At 43.7% G+C, this 22,446-nt stretch overlaps 1 protein-coding gene across 1 annotated transcript in view; it reads right to left on the bottom strand.

Moving 5' to 3' along the window:
• Window positions 1-21,511, bottom strand: part of LOC115206486 (RNA-binding protein Musashi homolog 2) — a 406,246-nt gene extending 384,735 nt beyond the window's left edge. The window contains exons 1-5 of the mRNA XM_029773542.1: window positions 21,318-21,511; window positions 20,946-20,986; window positions 20,569-20,650; window positions 19,920-20,004; window positions 14,435-14,476 (exon numbers count right to left, since the gene is read on the bottom strand). Of these exons, the coding sequence (XP_029629402.1) occupies window positions 14,435-14,476; window positions 19,920-20,004; window positions 20,569-20,650; window positions 20,946-20,986; window positions 21,318-21,382 (315 nt within the window). The 5' untranslated portion in view covers window positions 21,383-21,511. The remainder of the gene's footprint in view (window positions 1-14,434; window positions 14,477-19,919; window positions 20,005-20,568; window positions 20,651-20,945; window positions 20,987-21,317) is intronic.
• Between the last annotated feature and the right edge of the window lie 935 nt (window positions 21,512-22,446).

Genomic DNA, 22,446 nt, shown 5'->3' with positions numbered 1-22,446 from the left:
TCTCCCTCCACCTATGCCCTTCTCTCCCCTCTCTCCCTCCACCTATGCCCCTTCTCTCCCTCTCTCCCTCCACCTATGCCCTTCTCTCCCTCTCTCCCTCCCTCCACCCCCTCCTCTCCCTCTCTCCCTCCACCTATGCCCTTCTCTCCCTCTCTCCCTCCACCTATGCCCTTCTCTCTCTCTCCCTCCACCTATGCCCTCCTCTCCCTCTCTCCCTCCACCTATGCCCTTCTCTCCCTCTCTCCCTCCCCTATGCCCCTTCTCTCCCTCTCTCCCTCCACCTATGCCCTTCTCTCCCTCTCTCCCTCCACCTATGCCCTTCTCTCCCTCTCTCCCTCCACCTATGCCCTTCTCTCCCTCTCTCCCTCCACCTATGCCCTTCTCTCCATCTCTCCCTCCACCTATGCCCTTCTCTCCTCTCTCCCTCCACCTATGCCCTTCTCTCCTCTCTCCCTCCACCTATCCCCTTCTCCTCCCTCTCTCCTCCACCTATGCCCTTCTCTCCCTCTCTCCCTCCACCTATGCCCTTCTCTCCCTCTCTCCCTCCACCTATGCCCTTCTCTCCCTCTCTCCCTCCACCTATGCCCTTCTCTCCCTCTCTCCCTCCACCTATGCCCTTCTCTCCCTCTCTCCCCTCCACCTATGCCCTTCTCTCCCTCTCTCCCTCCACCTATGCCCTTCTCCTCCCTCTCCTCCCTCCACCTATGCCCTTCTCTCCCTCTCTCCCTCCACCTATGCCCTTCTCTCCCTCTCTCCCTCCACCTATGCCCTTCTCTCCCTCTCTCCCTCCACCTATGCCCTTCTATTATGCAATTGTAATACTTCGGTGTTGGGTTGTTTTCTTTATTGCAAAACAAGTGTCCCAAATTTAATTCCTGCTAAAGTATTTCAAAATAACTCAAATCATACACCCAGTGATTCCCTGTAGCTTAGTTACACATACAGCAAACAATAGCTCTTTCTTTGCCTTGGCTTGTTGAACAGTATCTGACAGCATTGCAGTGATGGTAAATGTTGTTAATGGACTTTTGTCCAGAGCAGTGCGAGTGTCCCTGCTGGCCGTGTCCCTGTTTGAGGGCACATCAATTGCCACTGGTCCCCAAGGTCAGTGTGGTGAGGCACATGACGGGACTGACCCGTGATGTGGCAGCTGTGGAAACAATACACTCCAGAGAGCACGCATCTCTCTCCCAGAGTCCACCGCTTCACAATACCATGTTGAGAGAGAGGCTGGGGTACCAATGCCCTAGGACAGAGAAGAGGGAGAAGTGGGGAGGGTTGAGAGGGCGAGAGAGGTCACAGCTGTGGGGACTGCCTGGAGGTGGTCTGGTCACTGACGGAGTAGAGAGAGGATCCATGGTGTAATGTTGAAGTCCAAATCAACAACGGACACTTAAGCCCCTACACTACACTGTACAGTAATGTTACAGTGCCCTACATGACCACACAGTCAATAGACGACATGTGTGGTACAGAACTGCAAAGCCAATGCAAACACAGACTTTTCACCCCGAACAGAGAAGAGAGGAGACTAGAGGAGAACTGTCTGTGGCCTGGCTCCAGAGACACAGTGCCATAGCAACCCAGAACATAACCTGGGCTCACCGCGGGAGTTGACATTTACTCCTACGGGTGCTCCTCTCTCTGGGTAAAGCCTATTGTGCCTGCCGTCATTTTCCCCTCATGTGGCTTATGACTTTAATAGCTTTTTTTTGTCTTTGATGGAGAGAAGCGTTGGGGAGAGGAGTGGTTTGCCGTGTAAGTGCTCTCTTTCTTCCCTCTCTGTTTCTCCCTCTCCGTCCCTCCCTCCCACTCTCTGCCTGCTCTCAGTGAGGCTGATTATAGTGGTTTAGTCGGATCAACTCAAACAGGCTCTCAAGGCCTCACAGGCTTTTAAAGGAGAAAGGGAAAAAACAATGACAGGCCTAAGAAACACACAACAGTCAAATAAAGCTATTTGACTAAAACAATGTTGATTATAAGCGGAGCCGGATGGTATCAACACGCTGTGAGAATGCCACCTCTGTGAAGAGGGTGGGCCTGTCTGCTGTTGACAAGGATGGAGAAAACACCATCTCAGGCTGTCAATCAACAAAAATAGGCCAATTAGGTCCTTTGACCGACGATGGCTTTTTGCCTTCTTAAAACCCTCACTGCCTGTCTTAAAAGGCACCTTACCCGCTGTTGCATCTTGTAGGTAGTTACTACTCTATTCATCTTAGCAGCTAACTAATTATACTGAACAGTATGTGTTGTCCAGAGGAAAGCCAAGGTGAATGAGTGGGTAACAGTGTATTTTCCAGAGGAAAGCCAAGGTGAATGAGTGGGTAACAGTGTGTTGTCCAGAGGAAAGCCAAGGCGAATGAGTGGGTAACAGTGTATTTTCCAGAGGAAAGCCAAGGTGAATGAGTGGGTAACAGTGTATTTTCCAGAGGAAAGCCAAGGTGAATGAGTGGGTAACAGTGTATTTTCCAGAGGAAAGCCAAGGTGAATGAGTGGGTAACAGTGTATTTTCCAGAGGAAAGCCAAGGCGAATGAGTGGGTAACAGTGTATTTTCCAGAGGAAAGCCAAGGTGAATGAGTGGGTAACAGTGTATTTTCCAGAGGAAAGCCAAGGTGAATGAGTGGGTAACAGTGTATTTTCCAGAGGAAAGCCAAGGTGAATGAGTGGGTAACAGTGTATTTTCCAGAGGAAAGCCAAGGTGAATGAGTGGGTAACAGTGTATTTTCCAGAGGAAAGTCAAGGTGAATGAGTGGGTAACAGTGTATTTTCCAGAGGAAAGCCAAGGCGAATGAGTGGGTAACAGTGTATTTTCCAGAGGAAAGCCAAGGTGAATGAGTGGGTAACAGTGTATTTTCCAGAGGAAAGCCAAGGCGAATGAGTGGGTAACAGTGTATTTTCCAGAGGAAAGCCAAGGTGAATGAGTGGGTAACAGTGTATTTTCCAGAGGAAAGCCAAGGCGAATGAGTGGGTAACAGTGTATTTTCCAGAGGAAAGCCAAGGTGAATGAGTGGGTAACAGTGTATTTTCCAGAGGAAAGCCAAGGTGAATGAGTGGGTAACAGTGTATTGTCCAGAGGAAAGCCAAGGTGAATGAGTGGGTAACAGTGTGTTGTCCAGAGGAAAGCCAAGGCGAATGAGTGGGTAACAGTGTATTTTCCAGAGGAAAGCCAAGGTGAATGAGTGGGTAACAGTGTAGACGTGTATAGGATGGGTGGAGAGGAGAGACTGGGAAGAGGGCTATACATTTTTACACATCAACATCTGGGAGAGGCCAGGACCCTGTTCTGTGTGTGGCGAGATTATAGAGCAGTGCTTTGCTGCACTGCCTTCCTCCTGGAGCAAAGCATTATGTCCAGGACCTAAAGACCAGCAGCATCTGTAACAACCTCACTCTGTCAGAGCACTAGGAACAAGTTAACATGGGGTGTGCGGAGTCAGCACCATGGAAGGGCTACCATCCTCTTCTGAGAAACTACAGCCTACACATCAGAAATGAAGATGGATATCAGAAAACAGGCCTTAGAAGATTACGATATTGTGTAATGTATACATGAATGTCCTACAGAAATGTGTCTTCTTTAACCGAACCCATTGTTTGTAACAGGAATGATTGATAGTGGGAGACCAGAGCATGTAGCTATTAGACAGGTGTACTGGTGTGACAGTACAACATATAAACACAGAGGGTGCTTTAAAACAGAACGTAAGCTCCTCCTGATAGGCCTATTGGAGATAGAAAGCCTGCCACTCTTTCCCTCCAACTGTCTCCCTCTCTCTTCTCTCTCCCTCCTCTCCTCTCTCCCCATCTCTCACACATGCTCTCTCTCTCGCCCGCTCTCTCTCTGTGCCAGTAATCCCTCACTGCTCAATAAAAATGGCCTCTAAATTTAGCATCAGATTTATCATGCTGTAGGAAAAGCTGGAGCAAACGAGAGGCAGGAAGAGAGGCAGGGAGAGAGAGACACAGAGGGAGACACAGAGAGAGACAGAGACCGAGACAGAGAGAGATAGAGACAGAGAGACAGAGATTAGGTTGCCAGACAAAAAGGGTATATTCTGTGCTGCAGTGAATGAGCAACAGAGAAAAGAGGGGCAGAGCAGAGCAGCCTCCACAGTCACCCAGTCAGATAAGTGTTGTGGTGTTGGTGAGGCTCCAACACAGCACAGCTCAGCAGCCGGCTGAAGGACAATCGGCAGGCAAGGACGCCGACGCGGCAGGTCAGCCAGCCCTTGTTATTTGGGCTGCTCTCCCTCTCACTCTCTGTGGCATACACAAACAGGATTGATTAGTCATGCCTTCCGCAAAATATCCAGTGCCTTAGACAGAGACAGACGGACAGGAACAGGGCGCAGTGGCGTTAAAGGAGTCGGACTCCCTCGGCACTGACAACCGACTGGCTAGTGTCCGACTGCTAGCATGAAGCACCATAAGAAATGTCTAAACTCACAGTCATAATAGCTGGCTACAGGCAGACTTTAATTCCATGTCCCAATTTACAATGGATAATTAAAATTCAGAAGCGGTTCAAGGTGTCAGACAGTAATATACAAAAATTGAATGGCAACACACTTTTTTATAAGCTTGTATCAATAAATGTTCAAACACATTCTAATTCCCAAATCCCCTTTAAAAAGTGGATCGCTGTTCATTGACTCTTAAAAAGTCCTAGTAGAAGATGCCACTAAAACTCTAGTCCGCTCACCTGTCTTTCACACACACACACACACACACACACACACACACACACACACACACACACACACACACACACACACACACACACACACACACACACACACACACACACACACACACACACACACACACAGCTATACTGCATAGCCTTAAGAAGGAATAGCACCAGTATCAAAGAGAAGGGAGTGGACTGTCGTCTCCAAGCTCCTACACGATATCATTCTCTCCCCGCTCCTACAACAGCATCGCTCTCTCTCTCTCTGGCAGACATCACCGTGGTAAATGAGAGGTTGCTCCAAACCCAGTTTGTCACTGTTTAATAACCTGTCTCAGTCCACAGGGTGTTTGAAATATGTCTGACAGCCCTGCACCGTGAGGAATCAAGTTTAGAGTAAAGAATTGCACCAATTTTCCATCCATATACACTATTTGACCAAAAGTATGTGGACACCTGCTCGTCGAACATCTCATTCCAAAATAAGGGGCATTAATATGGAGTTGGTCCCTCCTTTGCTGCTATAACAGCCTCCACTCTTCTGGGAAGGCTTTCCAGTAGATGTTGGAACATTGATGCGGGGACTTACTTCCATTCAGCCACAAGAGAATTAGTGAGGTTGGGCACTGATATTGGGCGATTAGTCCTGGCTCACAGTCGGCGTTCCAATTCATTACAAAGGTGTTCCATGGGGTAGAGGTCAGGGCTCTGTGCAGGCCAGTCAAGATCTTCCATTCAAATCTTGACAAACAATTTCTGCATGGACCTCACTTTGTGCACAGAGGCCTTGTCATTCTGAAACAGAAAAGGGCCTTCCCGAAAACTGTTGCCACAAAGTTGGAACCACAGAATTGTCTAGAATGTCATTGTATGCTGTAACAAAAATGTCCCTTACCTGGAACTAAGGGGCCGAACCATGAAAAACAGCCCCAGATCATTATTCCTCCTCCACCAAAGTTTAAAGGTTTGGCACTATGCATTTGGGCAGGAAGCTTTCTCCTGGCATCCGCCAAACTCAGATTCCTCTGACAGACTGCCAGAAGCTGAAGCGAGATTCATCACTCCAGAGAACGCATTTCCACTGCTCCAAAGTCCAATGGCGGTGAGCTTTACACAGCTCCAGACAACGATTGGCAATGAGGATGGTGATCATAGGCTTTTGTGCGGCTGCTCGGCCATGGAAACCCATCTCGTGAAGCTCCCGACAAACAGCTCTTGTGCTGACGTTGCTTCCAGATGCAGTTTGGAACTTTTATACACCTGTCAGCAACAGGTGTGGATGAAATAGCCAAATCCACTAATTTGAAGGGGTGTCCACATACTTTTGTATATATAGTGTATTGTGAGGAAACACAGAAGGTGATGCTATACGGATGGGGTTGTGCCTGGGTGGGAGGAGTGGGTAAAAGGAGGGATGGGAGGAGAGCAGTTAGAACAATGGATTAAAGGAAGCAAATCAATGGTGACTGGTACAATACTATCAGTGCATACTAAATAGACAGAGGAAAAAAACACCTGTCAAAACAATGTCTTCTGTCCTTTTCATTCAACTCCATGCTTTTACAACAGCCTCATGTGCAGCTCTACAAGAGGACAATCAGAGAAAGGCTTGTCATGACATACATGTTTACATTGCTCTGTTTGAAGATGAAGAGGTGAAGGAGGGAGGACAGGGATAGAGTGAAAGGGAAGGAGTCCTTCCTGCCTCCTTCATCCAGAGACCAGAGAATGTCTAGTAGAGGTCGACTGCAGGGCTTTGGAAGCAGTCATGTTGACTGTTGAGAACCAGCGACTTTTGTTTTCATGGTTCTCTCTCTTCTGGCGTGCTCCTCATTAACGTCACTCAGGATCAGTTTGGGGAAGGCCAACCCCAGTGGCCTCCACTCCCGGGTCCTGACCCTCTCCTGTCCTGCTGCCTGCCTGTTCTGTTCCACACGAACACACTGACTGACTCCCCAACGAACCCCCTCCAGACGCCAGGGCAGCAGCAGCATGGTAGGGATACATTCAGCAGGCCTCTGTGACGCATGCCTAGGCAGTGAGCTGAGAGCAGAGGGAGGCAGGGCTTGACCAACTGTGGCCAGTCATGTCATTTCAGACCCGGAGTGAGAGACACAGTGGTTCAACCTAGAGCTTCAGTCCAAGACTATTTAGTTTCAGAAAAACATATTGGCAATTGCACGGTAAAAGAGTGATGCTAAGACTCAGGTTTTCACTTTAAAATGTACGTCAAACTAAAACCAATGATTGCAAAGCGAAACTATGCTGAACAAAAATATAAATGCCCCATGTAAAGTGTTGGTCCCATGTTTCATAAGCTGAAATAAAAGATCCCAGAAATGTTCCACACGGACAGAAAAACGTATTTCTCTCAAGTTTTGTACATAAATGTGTTTACATCCATGTTAGTAAGCATTTCTCCTTTGCCAAGATAATCCATCTACCTGACAGGTGTGGCATATCAAGAAGATGATTAAACGGCATGATCATTACACAGGTGCACCTTGTGCTAAGGACAATAAAAAGCCACTCTAAAATGTGAAGTTTTGTCACACAACACAATGCCACATAAGTCTCCAGTTTTGAGGGAGCATGCAATTGGCATGCTGACTGCATCAATGTCCACCAGAACTGTTGCCAGAGAATTACATTTTAATTTATCTACCATAAGCCGCCTCCAACGTTGTTTTAGAGAATTTGGCAGTTCGTCCAACCGGCCTCACAACCGCAGACCGTGTGTAACCACACCAGCCCAGGACCTTTACATCCAGCTTCTTCACCTGCAGGATCGTCTGACACCAGCCAACCGGACAGCTGATGAAACTGAGTTCGAACAAACAAAGAATTTCTGCACAAACTGTCAAATACGATCTCAGGGAAGCTCATTTGCGTGCTCATCATACTCAACAAAGTCTTGAGCTAGCTGCAGTTCGGCATTGTAACTGACTTCAGTGGGCAAATACTCACCTTCAATGGCCACTGGCATGCTGGAGACGTGTGCTCTTCACAGATGAGTCCAGGTTTGAACTGTACTGGGCCGATAGCGTATATGGTGGCGGTGGGGTTATGGTATGGGCAGGCATAAGCTACAGACAAACACAACTGTATTTTATCGATGGCAATTTGAATGCACAGAGATACCTTGATTAGATTTTGAGGCCCCTTCTTGTGCCATTCATCCATCACCATCACCTCATGTTTCAGCATGATAATGCACGGCCCCATGTCGCAAGGATCTGTACACAATTCCTAGAAGCTGAAAATGTCCCAGTTCTTCCATGGCCTGCATACTCAAGACATATCACCCAGTGAGCATGTTTGGGATGCTCTGGATCGACGTGTACGACAGCGTTCCAGTTCCAGCAACTTTAAATGTTCTTCTATTTTTCTGTCTTATTGGAACATGTTGTCAGGCATGGTTTGTCTGACAGAAATAACATTGATGTAAAATATTCTGTAACAAGTGTTGTTTTTGTGCTCAATGGTGGATCTATTCATAATTATTTAAGAGTTTGAAGAGGAGTGGGACAACATTTCACAGGCCACAATCAACAGCCTGATCAACTCTATGTGAAGGAGATGTGTTGCGCTGCATGAGGCATATGGTGGTCACAGATGTCTCAAGATGTGACCCACAGATGCATATCTGTATTCCCAGATGTGAAATCTTTAGATGAAGACCTAATGAATGTATTTAATTTGACTGATTTCCTTATATGAACTGTAACTCAGTAAAATCTTTGAAATTGTTGCATGTTGCTTTTATATTATATTTTTTCCCTTCTTCCTTTAAAAGGACTACTTTTAACCATTTCCACATAACATTTTCCAAAAACATCTACTTGAAGAACAGTGGAGACAAAGTGTGTGCTTTTGTGTTTCTGTTTTGTGCCGTCATTCGGTTACCAAACTTTGCATCTGCACTGTTCTTTAAGTAAATGTATTTTTGTAAAATGTTCTGTGTAAATTATTGAAAGTAGTCCTTGTGAATAGAGTTGTATGGTTTGTTTAACTTTTAAATCAAAAAGGTTTTTGATTGAAATATATTTTAGTGTGAAAAATCTGAGTCTCAGCCTCACTTTGTCTGGAATTGCCCACACCACTACAAAACAAAGAAATAAGTCCCTACTACAGTTGGTGTTCATTGTACATAGCAGTTTTCTTAGTCCAAAACAACTCCTTGTTGTGATGTCAAAGGTAGACTGCAGGCTCCTTTCTTTGTATTATCCTACCTTTCATCTCAGAGCATCAAACATCTATAGGTCTATGCAATGTATACGTCAAGACCCTCAAAGAATCAAAGTGGTGTCAGGTTTAACCAAAGCATTCTTGTCCAATTCAATTACTCCAACAGCAGAAAAGTGGAGCACCTGCTGCAAATATCAGAGAACTGAGAAAAAAAAAGGAGAGGAACTACTTTGCCAGGTCGTCAACAGAAAAAACATGGACTGCTAGAACTGCAACGGGAGGGGAGAGAGAGGCACACACAGAGAAAGGAAGGGAGAGCAGATTGAATGGGACTAAACAGTGGTTTGCTGGGTTCTTAATTGGTGTCGGAGTGCTGGGCCACACAGGAGATTGAGAACTGGGCTCTTGGACCGGTGCCCCTCTCCTGGTGAGGGCCAAGCATCCACTGTGAGGAGGGAGAGAGGGAGAGTTCAGCACTTCACACATCCTCACCTTTGGACTTCATTAAAAACTTGGCCAGGAGTTCTCACACTCTGCAACACACTCACCCTCCATCTACCCCCTCACGGCCAGAGCTAACGGCCAGAGCTAACAGCTCAGCTACTTCTCAGTACACACCGCTCTCACACCAGGGCACCAGAAGAAAGAGGAAAATCACATGTAAAAGTAAAACTGTGAACTCAATTCCTACTTACCACCAACCCCCTACCCTTACTTCACCTTCCACACAACACCCCACACACACACACACACACACACACACACACACACACACACACACACACACACACACACACACACTTCCAGTAGTCACACAGGGGGTTGTTGTAGAGGCCTGGGTTGGATGTGGGATGCTGTGCAGAGAGAGCAGCACCCACTGAGGTATTGTTTTGACAGTTCTCATGGCAGTAAATGCCAAAGCCTCTCCACTCAGGGAGGGTGCATGTTAGTGGGGGGAACTCAAGGAGCCCATTATGCTGTGCAGTGTGTGCTCAACATTTTTATTTCTTCCCCTCTCTCTCTCCCAGAGAATGGTCTCTCACGAGCCCACCGTGCGTTGGAGTTGGAAAACCATTCATAGTTTACTTTCTTTTCAAAAATAACAGCCATTTATTAGCCAAATTGTGGGTGTTGAACATTTTGTGGAGGATATTCTCTCTGGTGGTTTGGTCACAGGCCCAGCATATGATTATTATTCTTTTCAACCTACAAAATATGAACAGAGATTATAGAGACATCTACAGGTTCTCAAAACCAATGGATGTCAGGCTCTGAAAGTGGTAGAGAGAACATTTTCTTAGATGACAGGGGAGAGAACAAGAACAGGCATTTACAATCATGACACACTTCAAGAGTTCAAACAATGGCATACAGTGCCTCCAGAAAGTACTCACATTGACATTTTGTTACAAAGTGGGATTAAAATGTATTTAATTGTACTTTTTTGTCAACAATCTACTAATCTTTGAAAGGAGGGAGTCGTGGGTTTATAAACGCGGATATCGACTCTGCCGTTTGAGCATACTTTTGCGGCACAGTCGATAGCGCGCTGGACTTCGAGCTAGAACGTTGAGGGTTCGAGACCTGCTCCCCGCTGTTTCATTACAGTATGGATATAGTTAGTATGCCAAAAGTTCCCAGATGTCATATAAATTCAACAAAAAACGAAGTACACATGCAGCGGACACTTTTTCCGTACTTTTAGGGCCCATAATGCAATTCAACGTTTTCAGATTTGAAGAAAATGTTGGAAAATATGGAGCCGAAGTCCGACGAGAGCAGATACAAATTCATTGCTTTACATAATGACAAATGCTGACAAAATGTTACGCAATGTAATAAAAGACTTCTCAAATAAGTTTCATTACACGTCATGTTGGCTGACAATTTGTTGGCTAAGCTGTCCTCCCGAACCGCATAGCATTCCAGCAGTATGTACCGGTATGTTAGCTTGTTACCCAGCGTTAGGTGGCTACACCTACATCCAACTTGCCAGGCAGTATATTAACTATCTGCTAACTACTCAAGGTTTGACTTGACTATAATTTGCCACAGCACTTTTCAATCAGGTGTGGGGCAGCGCCACACCACTTTTGATTTAATTTAATAAAATATATTGACGCAAAGCGTTAAAAAGAGGGAGAAAATGCTGTTTTTTGGAACGATTTGTCAACTCGCGCACATTTATCCGTCCTTCACATCAGAGTGCTGCTGGCAGGCTGTTTGCGTGTCTAGACTTATCACATTCACGGAAATCGCAGGGCACAAAGCTCAAGGGGTCTCTACACTTTCCTCCGGTATTCATTTAGCAAGCGTGATAACACATCACTGCCGACTGACAAGCAAAACTCTTCCATAAATGTAGCAGCCTATACAGCTAAACACAAGAGATCTGACATGCTGGATTTCATGGAAACGAGACAATTTTTCAGTCTGGCCTACTATGCGCCTCGTCCCTCTGGCCAGGGGAAACGAAGCGGGAACATTGTGTATTTATAGCCCATTTGTTTGGTTTATATTCAAATTTAGGCTGACAAGGCTACCTAAACTTTTTCAATCCACTGGAATTAAATCAGTAAACACAATAACTGAGACTAAGTATCTTGTTTATTAGTTGTTCAGTTGCATAGGGCAGGACTACAAGATGCAAACCTGCATAAAGCAAGCTCAGCCCTGTGAGTTTTATTGTCAAATGATGCTTTCTCTGTGTATCTGAAACTCCTCTAGTCCTATAAAATCTAATTCATATGCATAAGGTTGCTGCAGTTCAACAGGGTTTTCATCCTCCCCAAAGCCAGGAGTTTTTCCTTTATATATATTTTTAACCATGTGACCTGATTCTAAAAACTCTGATCCCATAGCACATATTCAACCTTTTTACAACAGATTAATCACATCATACTGTAAAAGGTCCGGAGTTTTACCCGTAGTGGCCCAGTCAGAGCCCGTACTTGAACCCGATCGAACATCTCTTGAGAGACCTGAAAATAGCTGTGCAGCAATGCTCCACATCCAACCTGACAGAGCTTGAGAGGATCTGCAGAGAAGAATGGGAGAAACTCCCCAAATACAGGTGTGCCCAGCTTGTAGCGTCATACCCAAGAAGACTCAAGGCTGTAATCGCTGCCAAAGGTGCTTCAACAAAGTTCTGAATACTTATGTACATTTTTTTTTTTTTTTTTTTTTTATACATGTGGAAAAAAAAAATCTAAAAAACTGTTTTTTGCTTTGTCATTACGGGGTATTGTGTATTGTGAGGTGAAAAAAACAATTGAATACATTTTATAATAAGGCTGTAACCTAACAAAATGTGTAAAAAGTCAAGGGGTCTGAATACTTTCCGAAGGCGCTATATGTCTGTTTGGTAATAATCCCCCAAACTCAGCTTTATTTTCCCATGTAGTTAAACTTGACACCCTAGCTAACCACAGTACACAACATACGCCTGCTTCTTTCACTTATATTCAACACACTCCAAAATATGGGGAAAGTAAGTCACAAATACACTGCCATAATTTCACATGATTGTATGCGATGGCAGTTGTATATTTGCATAAAGCTTATTATTGGGTGATTCGCTTAACAAAAAACACCTAGCGGATGTGTTGTGTTCTGACTTCTGCTGAGAACTGCAGCCTAATTTAATGCCTGTTCATCTCGGAGCCCCAGGCCCTGAGCCAGCCTGCCTGCGCTGCCTGCCTGCCTGCCTGCCTGCCTGCGCTGCCTTGGACCAGAGTGGCTGGACTGGCATGTGTGCGGTCAAGGGAGTGAGTGCATAATTTCTCCTTCAGTGATTGTCCACTCAGGGAAAGTTCTTCATTTCAATGAGCTGGACAAGTGTGCTGTGGACACCTGCCACCCTTGAAGCTATTCCCGTATTGCAGAGTTAGCCTACCGGCCAGCCAGAGGCAGTCCTTCCCTACCCAGCCTTAAAAGGCCTGAGGTGGATGTTTCCTGCGCTGTCCCACACACACTGTAAAAACACACACTGTACACACTCAAATCTGGGGAATGAGCATGCAGCCGACAGCATGATCTGAGGTAAGCACTGACTGGGAAATCCAACATGGGCAATAAAAACCCTGAGCCAGAGTTACTGACCAACAGAAAACAAAACTAATTTTGCTCTAAACGACAACGATAACCTGAGGGCTTGAACATTACTGTACATAAGACCTTTCTTTCATAAATTTTACATGCACCAAAACCTCCTGCAATGCTGATGTAAATGCCCTTCAATCCTATAGCTCTATGTTCTTTGACAGCCACATTCTCTCTCCACTCAGGTTTAAAACAAATACAGGCTGTTTCTCTGCTAATGAGCCTGCTCTCAAGGGTCAAAAGACAACTCAAGGTGTGATTTCACCTTCAAGTTCCTTTACAGTGTTATTGGTCTTTAGAAACAAACACCTACTTCGGCCTGCACAGTGCATGCACCTTTCTTTATTGTTAAAAATGTTCTTGAGTCTAATTCATGTTTATTAAAAAATGATTGCATAATTTATATTAAGGGTGCTTTTTTGCACACACAGTAGAAAATATCAAAGCACCATACAAATCTGTCGAATAGAGTAACATACGCTGGAATATCAAAACAGTCTGCAGTTGAACTAAGTACTGTACAGTCAGACTGGACTTCTGTCAGTATCATCACTATTACTGGACACCATTAGACTTGGCATGAACAGGTGCATAAAAAAAAGAAACATGTTGTATTGTCACATACACAGGATAGGTGCAGTGAAATGTGTGGTTTTCTAGGGTCAGCCATAGTAGTACGCCACCCCTGGAGCAAATTAGGGTTAAGTGCCTTGCTCAAGGGCACAGACAGATTTTTCACCTTGTCGGCTCAGGTTTTCTAACTAGCAACCTTTGGGTTACTGGCCCAATGCTCTAACTGCTAGGCTACCTGCCGCTGGAAACAACGGGAGAAGAGAGACTGTATCAAGAAACAAGCACATCCCCTAGATGTTTCTCAATTTCATACTGTAGTAATACCCAGCCTTAAGAGAACATGTGCCTCGGCTTGGAAAGCTTTACCTCTGTCAATTCTCAGTTTGAAACTTGATCTTGGTAACAGAGTAACAATGGCTCTTTTTATGTCTCCAAAAAAAGAAAATTCCCCAATCAATCTCAGCGTCTTCAGGGAAAAAACATTGTGTGAACTACTACAATGTGATACTCTCTCATTCGATCAAATGCAGCGAAGCCTTTAGAGCAGTCACCCAGGGAAATTCTACCTCACTACGGTTTCTAGACAACATGCTGATGTAAACAAGTACGGTGGTGGTGCAGCTATGGGAGAAATCAGACAGCCAGTCATCTACCTGTAGCAAGCTCCAGACCAGCCTGCCTCACAGTGACACTTACATACCAAAACTAAATATCGGCAGCTCCAGCTGCTGTTTCATGACCAGACCCTCACAAAAGCTCCACAGAGTACTCTCTTCATCACAGGTCAGCAATGCACCCAGTGTTATAGAAACCAACCAACAAACCAAAACCTAAAAGAGCTCTCCATGAGAGGTTAAACAAAGTGCATGTTGTCTTACCTTGGGCTGAGCACGTCTAGGGAAGGCAACTTTAGGATCGATCTGGTAAATAGAAAAAAAGAGGATTAGTTTCAATAATCAAAGTTGTCAATCACTTAAACACAACTAATGACAGGGACTTGGATGTGTGGGTTTAAAGCATTCCTCATGGATCACACATAATGGCATGCACGACACGAACAATATTAGGATCACCCTCAAAACTGACAGTACAGAGACACTACACAAGGGCTATTCAAATCAGGCCTCGAGGTCCGCAAGTCCCCTTCAGGACTGCTGGTTTCCATCCATTCCCTCTGATCAAGGACTGATTCAGACCTGGGACTTCTTTAGTCAATCAATGACATGAATCAACCAATGAACTACCAGGGAGAGAAGAGAACCAGCTGTTCTGGGGAACCATAGGGCTCAAGCACCCTACACTAGTAAACTATTATCAGTGTGGGATTTCACACAGATTAATCAACAGTCATATTAAAGCTGGCTGATTTAAATCAAAAGCACAATTTTAATTTTCCGTTGCCTCATCAAAAAGTCCAGGTCCGTCAATTCACACAATCTTGCATTACTCCATAGAAGCATAGCTGATGAATAACTCAATAGCCCTTCACACATGGTTTAGTCAACGTATATTGACCAGGAAAATGAGTAACTAGCATTAATGCCCAGGTTGCTATTTAAGCACGATGTGAAAAATGTAGCAGCAAAAAAGCACCATAGAATTATAAATTTTTATTGATGGCACATAGACCACTTAATGCTATAATTGTGCAGTAATTAAGTCTAAATCAAAAGTCCATTCAATATGTATTGAATGAGAGGGTTTTATTTAATGCTATTCAAAGCCACTAAATGTTTCCCTCCTGGAAAACATTATTTTAATTTCAAAACACAACGCTGTCCTGCGTCATCTACTCTTTTAGCTTCTATTATGGATTTCAGATACATGGGTCATACAAGGCTACTTCGCTGCATGCTTTTATGGAGACCAGCTAGTTATTATTTCCTGATTCCATCCAAGGGGTTATTATGGCAGCCAATGTGAATTGGCACATTTGGGTTTGGATTGAATACAATGAGGCCTGAAAACAAAAGGTATTGTATTATTAATTGTTGCATCAGTTTACTGCACAACAGTAATTTATGTTTTCACTATTTATTACAGGATTTTCTCTGTGTGCTGAACTGCAGATTTGTACCTTGTCAACAAAAATACATGTTTTGCTAAAACTAAAATGTGTGAGATATCAAGGCAGGTGTTAGAACCAACCACAACCACAGGACTTCCTCAAGAACAACTTGTGCAAATCAACTGCGAAACATTCATTTGGCTATTAATGTTCCCCTCTGACACACACTTCTAAAGGTGAAATCATGCACAAGAACACATCCTGTTAAATGGGACAGTCAGTGCATTAAAACAAGCCAGGACATTCAAGACACATTTTCCATTTGTCACAGTAAGGTTGAATACAACACCAACATTCCCTCTTCCTGTGAACAAAGGATTTCTCCTTTCACATTTTCATCTTTAAGGCCACATAGCTAAAGGGTGAAAAGACCATTAGTGGAATTTTGTGCATAAAGTAGGTTGAGAGCTTGTCAATTGCTTTTAAAAAAAAGTAGGAACGGAGGGAAATGTAACAGAGAGAGCTGTCAGTGTGTGACGGACAAAAATAGACTGTTAGAAAGTGACTGTCTGAATTCAGCTGACTGACTGCATTAGTGGAGTGGAGATATGTTTTACCCAGAAAAGTGTTTAGTCTACAAGAGATTGTTTTCACAAATAACATCAGCAGAAATCCTATCGTCGACAGACACTGAGCATTATTCAACCCCAAGCCTTTATTTCCATGTTGTAAAGGATCACATAAAGCATGATGCATGTACATGCAGCACGTGCTGCAGCCTTGGCGTATCCAATCGAGGGAAATACATGTGCCACACTGTAAAACAGGCATCTCCAATTGAAATAATGCTAACTGCTCGTATACCTGTGAAGTGACTCTGTACTAAAACTAGTAACAAGTTAACGTTGCACAATTAATTAGGGTTTAAGGGCATTTTGCAAGGATATGCTATTCTAATAGGGATTCATGTAGACTGAATGTTAGAGGAATATATACTGACTGTACCCTGGTGAAAGGACAAAACACAGAGAAGCACTGAATTCCCCATGCAGACAAACCAAACCATGTCTTTGTTGCATGGACTTTAATTTCCCAGCCCAGCCTCACCTGGTAGTGTTTTATATACACTTCCACACTATGAGGTAGGAATAATACTGGGAAAATGATAATGCTGATGCCCTTTTAGTGTAAGAGCTGTTTGAAAAGACCACCTGAAATTTCAGCCTGTTTTGGTCAGGAGTTTTGGCATCCCCAGGCGGTAAATTACTTAATAGACCAATAAGAAAGAGCGTTCCAAACCTCTGCCAATAACAGCACATTTTCAGTTTTCCCCTCCCAATCAGACCACTCCCAGACAGCCCTAGCAAAATTCTTGCTTGAAAAATTGCTATTTGCTAAGAAGCTATTATTGTTTATTTTTGACACATTTTTATTTAAAATAATCACAGTAAAGTACTTAATTGTTACCCAGAAATGATTTGATATTGAGATAAATTGGCTGCATTGGACCTTTAAGGTGAGATGTGACTCTATTTCACACTGCACTTCAGCACTTTAATGTAGAACACCTCCCAAGGCACAGAGAGGTGAGTTGGCAGCTCAATGTTGCTTCTATTACATTATACCACACAAGCAGTGGATGCTCTAAAGACTCCACTAGGTACCTTAATGCATGGATAATGTCATTAGCCGTTTTCAAATAAGTCTATGTAGACGCAGGTCCAGAAAGGAGAGGGGAGAGATAGCATCAAAGCACACTTTAAGGTACACATTGAGAGTTAGGGAGTGTGTGTGTGTGTGTGTGTCTACTTCCTTTGCTGGGCTGAAACGGCATGTCCTCTCAAGTACCGATTCCCCTTTTCAGCAAGACTTACATTTGCCCCTTATCAATAGGTTCTTCCTAGAGGTGTCCTAATTCATCTCAACATTACATTTAAATCTGCAATCATAAATATCCCTGTATTATAAACAATTCATTAGGCTACAAAATACATAGAATATACATTAACAAAGAAATGCGCATTTAAAATATCAGTGTAGTTTTCCAGAAGTGACATGTGGAAAGTTACCGCATTTCCTTTTCCATCTTCAGCTATCTGTTTCATAAACCTAGAGCTTCTGGCAATGTCAGAGCAGTTAGTGTGTGTGAGTCCTTGAGGACAATACAGGCTGCTTGTATTCACTCCACCGCTCCTAAAGAACGAGCGTTTTGAGCACTCGCTCACAAAGCTAAGTTAGAGCATACACTACAACAACCTCATTCAGAACATGAGTACGGTGTGACTTTACAATGAATCAGTATTACCATACATCTTTACATGGTAGTTACATAGGCAGTTAGTGTAGCTACACAGTATTACTTAACCTACAACTAGTGTAATGTTTGTGTCATGCACAATTTCCTAGATTTTATGAACTCACAAATTGAGTTAAGTGAAATGAAAAATTGAGAAATTATTTTGCAAACATATATAAGTTTGTTGTGCAAATGTATCATTAATGCATGTAAAGAAAATCTGTGTATTCTCATTTCAAACAGGTCACACACATTACAATGTACCTACCATGGTATTTGCATGCTACATAAAGAATGCCACAGGGGCATTCCAATCAAATATATATTAGCCAACAGAGGAGCACGAGAATCAGCAAGAACAAGAAAACTGACCCATATGGAAAATCAAACACTAAATGCAGGGCGAATCATCACAATACCATTTTTTGCAGTCAAGGCATTACTCTGACCAACTCTCACCTTCAGAGAAACATGAAACTTAATTCAAGTGTCAGTTATAAGCTATCCAATATCAGAGAAGGCTGGTGGGAGGAGCTATAGCATGGGCTCATTGTAATGGTTTGAATGGAATGGAGTGGAACATGTAGTTGCCATATGTTTGATACCGTTATATTTATTCCATTCCAGCCATGACAATGAGGCAGTCCTCCTATAGCACCTCCACCAGCATCCTTTGATCCATCCATACATTCAGAAAATCAATATACTGCAACAATAAATGAACCAATCTTTTATGCCTTTCTCTGGAGATAACAGTTAGTCTTGGGTTTGTTATTTAAAATGGGTCAGGTTGTGGGAATGTGTGCACTTTAGCAGACTTGCAGACAGAGGGGAAGTGGATAACGTGCAGACAGAGGGGAAGTGGATAACGTGCAGACAGAGGAAGTGGATAACGTGCAGACAGAGGAAGTGGATAACGTGCAGACAGAGGAAGTGGATAACGTGCAGACAGAGGAAGTGGATAACGTGCAGACAGAGGAAGTGGATAACGTGCAGACAGAGGAGGTGGATAACGTGCAGACAGAGGAAGTGGATAACGTGCAGACAGAGGAAGTGGATAACGTGCAGACAGAGGAAGTGGATAACGTGCAGACAGAGGAAGTGGATAACGTGCAGACAGAGGAAGTGGATAACGTGCAGACAGAGGAAGTGGATAACGTGCAGACAGAGGAAGTGGATAACATGCAGACAGAGGAAGTGGATAACATGCAGACAGAGGAAGTGGGTAACATGCAGACAGAGGAAGTGGGTAACATGCAGACAGAGGAAGTGGGTAACATGCAGACAGAGGGAGTGGATAACATGCAGACAGAGGAAGTGGATAACATGCAGACAGAGGAAGTGGATAACATGCAGACAGAGGAAGTGGATAACATGCAGACAGAGGAAGTGGATAACATGCAGACAGAGGAAGTGGATAACATGCAGACAGAGGAAGTGGATAACATGCAGACAGAGGAAGTGGATAATATGCAGACAACAGACTTGGGAGGATGAAAAATTAAAGCTAACTCAAGGTGGGGTGCTTTTTAAAAACCACATTTATTTATAACTACATTTTGTAAACAGAAAATGCCTGATGCATGAATACGGTGCATGAAAAACAAAAACATACAATGTATATATAGCCTACTAAAATCTATAAAGACAGCTGGGAATTCATTTTCACAGAAAACAAATACAGAATGACAATCACTTTATATAATATGCAGATTTAACAATAAAATTGCTCCCCATCTCAAAACACTCAGATGTTGCCGGACAGAAAGCTTTGCAGTTGCCATCAGTGCTCAAATTACTTTATGTAATATGGCACTCAATGGTAAAGAAAGGTTTAGCAGAAGGTCTTGTCATATCAAGGGGGGGGCATGCTCAGGACACACAATTAGCTAGACTACTTATTGCCTTTAAGTGCATGTGGCTGTGAGTGTGACTAATTCAAATAACATATCACAACTCCGTAAAAGACATTCAATACGACATAGTCAATCATGCCAGGCAGGTGGGTCACAAAAGCACAAACACTTAATAAAAAAGTGACAGAAGAGATGAGACATACCGTTTTTGAGTCTAATTCGTGATGTGGCTGAGCTAAGACGTTATCTACACTGGCAGCATCTACATAAGTAACGAATCCGAAGCCCCTGTGGAAATAAACAAGAAACATTGTAATCAGTGAGTCAGTCAGAGGCGCAGGAGAGTGGTCAAACAGCCTATCAGTCAGTAGTATGTATAACTACAGCTGTTACATTGATACAAACAATAAAGCCAAATGCCAGGCTACATTGTAGCCTAACAAATATACAATGCAGCCAAATGTTACATTGTAACAAATATTTACCAAAGTTGCCTATGTTGGTGTATCCATAGGCTACTTGATATGAAAATAGTTTACCTTTCATTTTCAATTATTTCTTAAATGTAAATGCCATTTCCTTTTAATGCTGCACAAAGAATCATGTGAATGAAGTGACATCTAATTATTTCAGGCATATTCAAAGATCCGCAGGTATTCTATCTTTAGTGGTGGTCAATGTCAAATTGCGTTACCTTTGCAAAGCGCTGATTCAATCGCTTGTAAAAACTCGACGTGCGACAAAAATAAATGGCTGCTTGCTTGCTAACTGATTTAGCGTAATCATAAAGACACTGCAAAACCACAATTAATACAATTGCAAACACAGGGGGGGAATATATTAGCTAATTACCTGGAGCGTTTTGTCGTTGGATCTCTCATCACCATACACTCTCTGATTTCCCCGAATTTAGTAAAATAGTCTCTTAGGCTGTCTGCAAAAGAAACACAAACGGAGGTTACTGGTCGTTTTCATTCTTCTGTCAAATATAGAAAATACTATATGTATGAGCTTTAAATGCCTCTAGCTACTAGTATGCACATAGGGGTCGAATAGAGGACTTCAAATGATATCAAATAAAAATAACCTTGCGCGCACTGAAGTAGGTAGGTACACACACACACACACACACACACACAATCAGACGTTGCAACTAGCACCCGCAGCCTCGGCTACTACAGAACACAACCCGACAATGCCACACTGTAGTCCACAAATTAATTTCTTACCTGGTGAAGTTTGCCAGCTGAGACCACCGATAAACATTTTACTGTAAGGGGAAAACACAGCAGAAGTGAGTCCAGATGTCAGATCGGCCATTTTGACGTGTAGCTAACTACTTGGCTAGCTCTAGCTAACTACTTGATATAGCGACAAAAAGCGAACAAAACGTAGGCAGAGCAGCAGAAAGAGAGCTGTAGTTATCAAGCCCAGCGAGCTATTGCTATAGAAAAAGGGGGCAGGCCGTTTGCTAATATAATCAAACAAAGGTGTAGTTGACTGCATCCGGAAGGAACATCAACGTCAGTGCTTTGATAAGCCGTGCAATATTGATACAACGTAGCTATAACGATAAAAGTGTCAGTGCTGTCCAGTCTTACCCCGGGTCGTGTTGCGAATCATTAGGGCTTCCTCCAGATGTGGCTTGGCTCCCGTCTCCCTCCATAGCTAACCCAACTATAGCCAGTAACTAACGAAGACAGGCGGCACAACGCTACACCGAAGCACGCTAAAGACAATTTTACTGAGCCGGGAATGCAAGCGTCACACGTGGGATCAGCTCAGCCTGTCTCTCTCTCTCTCTCCCTCTCTCCCCCTCTCCCTCTCTCCCCCCTCCCTCTCTCTCTCTCTCCCCCCTCCCTCTCTCTCTCTCTCCCCCTCCCCTCCCTCTCTCTCTCTCCCTCCCCTCCCTCCCTCTCTCTCTCCCCCCTCCCTCTCTCCCTCTCTCTCCCCCCTCCCCTCCCTCCATCTCTCTCCTCCCCTCCCTCCCTCTCTCTCCCCTCCCCTCCCCTCTCTCCCTCTCTCTCTTCCCCTCCCTCTCTCCCTCCCTTGACCCACATGGGGCGGGGTAAGGGCTGTCACCTAACCAATTCAATTGACGTCATTAAGCATTCACCACCCAAATACAGATGTAGCTAACTAGATTTGTTGTGTGTAAAAACACATTTACAAAAAAATTACATTACTGTAATATTTTAATATTTAACAACAATTATGTTACTGTAGCAAATCCTATAAATCCTATATATGATTTGCTAAACCATTTTAGGGTAACATTTTCTCTACTATGCCACCATAACTGTGAAGTTAGTTGGTGGAAAACGATAGAGCATGCTAACAACATGTTCTATTCATTTACACAGAATGTATGTGTCCTTACCTGGTATAGACTATTTCCTAGATTATCATGATACTGGAATATATTTCAGATGGCCACTCAGTCGTCTGTAACATCTGTGCATTTGACATAAAACACCAGATCAGTTCTCTGCAGCTTGATGGGTAGCTTAACAAATCTCACTTCATATAAGAGATAGAGAAAGAAAGAAAGACACAGAGTGAGAAAGACAGAGACAGAGACAGAGAGAGAGAGAGAGAGAGGGGGGTGGAAGAAGAGGGCCCATTGACAGGTCATCACTCTTTTGTTTCCCCACTTCTTTATTTATGTTTTTCCCCCTTAAGTAGAGCTTTCAAACCACATGAAATAAAGGCTGCACACATCAAGCCAAA

Source organism: Salmo trutta, chromosome 13, assembly GCF_901001165.1.
Source record: "Salmo trutta chromosome 13, fSalTru1.1, whole genome shotgun sequence".
In the NCBI taxonomy this organism is placed as follows: Eukaryota; Metazoa; Chordata; class Actinopteri; order Salmoniformes; family Salmonidae; genus Salmo; species Salmo trutta.
This window is presented reverse-complemented; position numbering and strand designations above follow the sequence as displayed.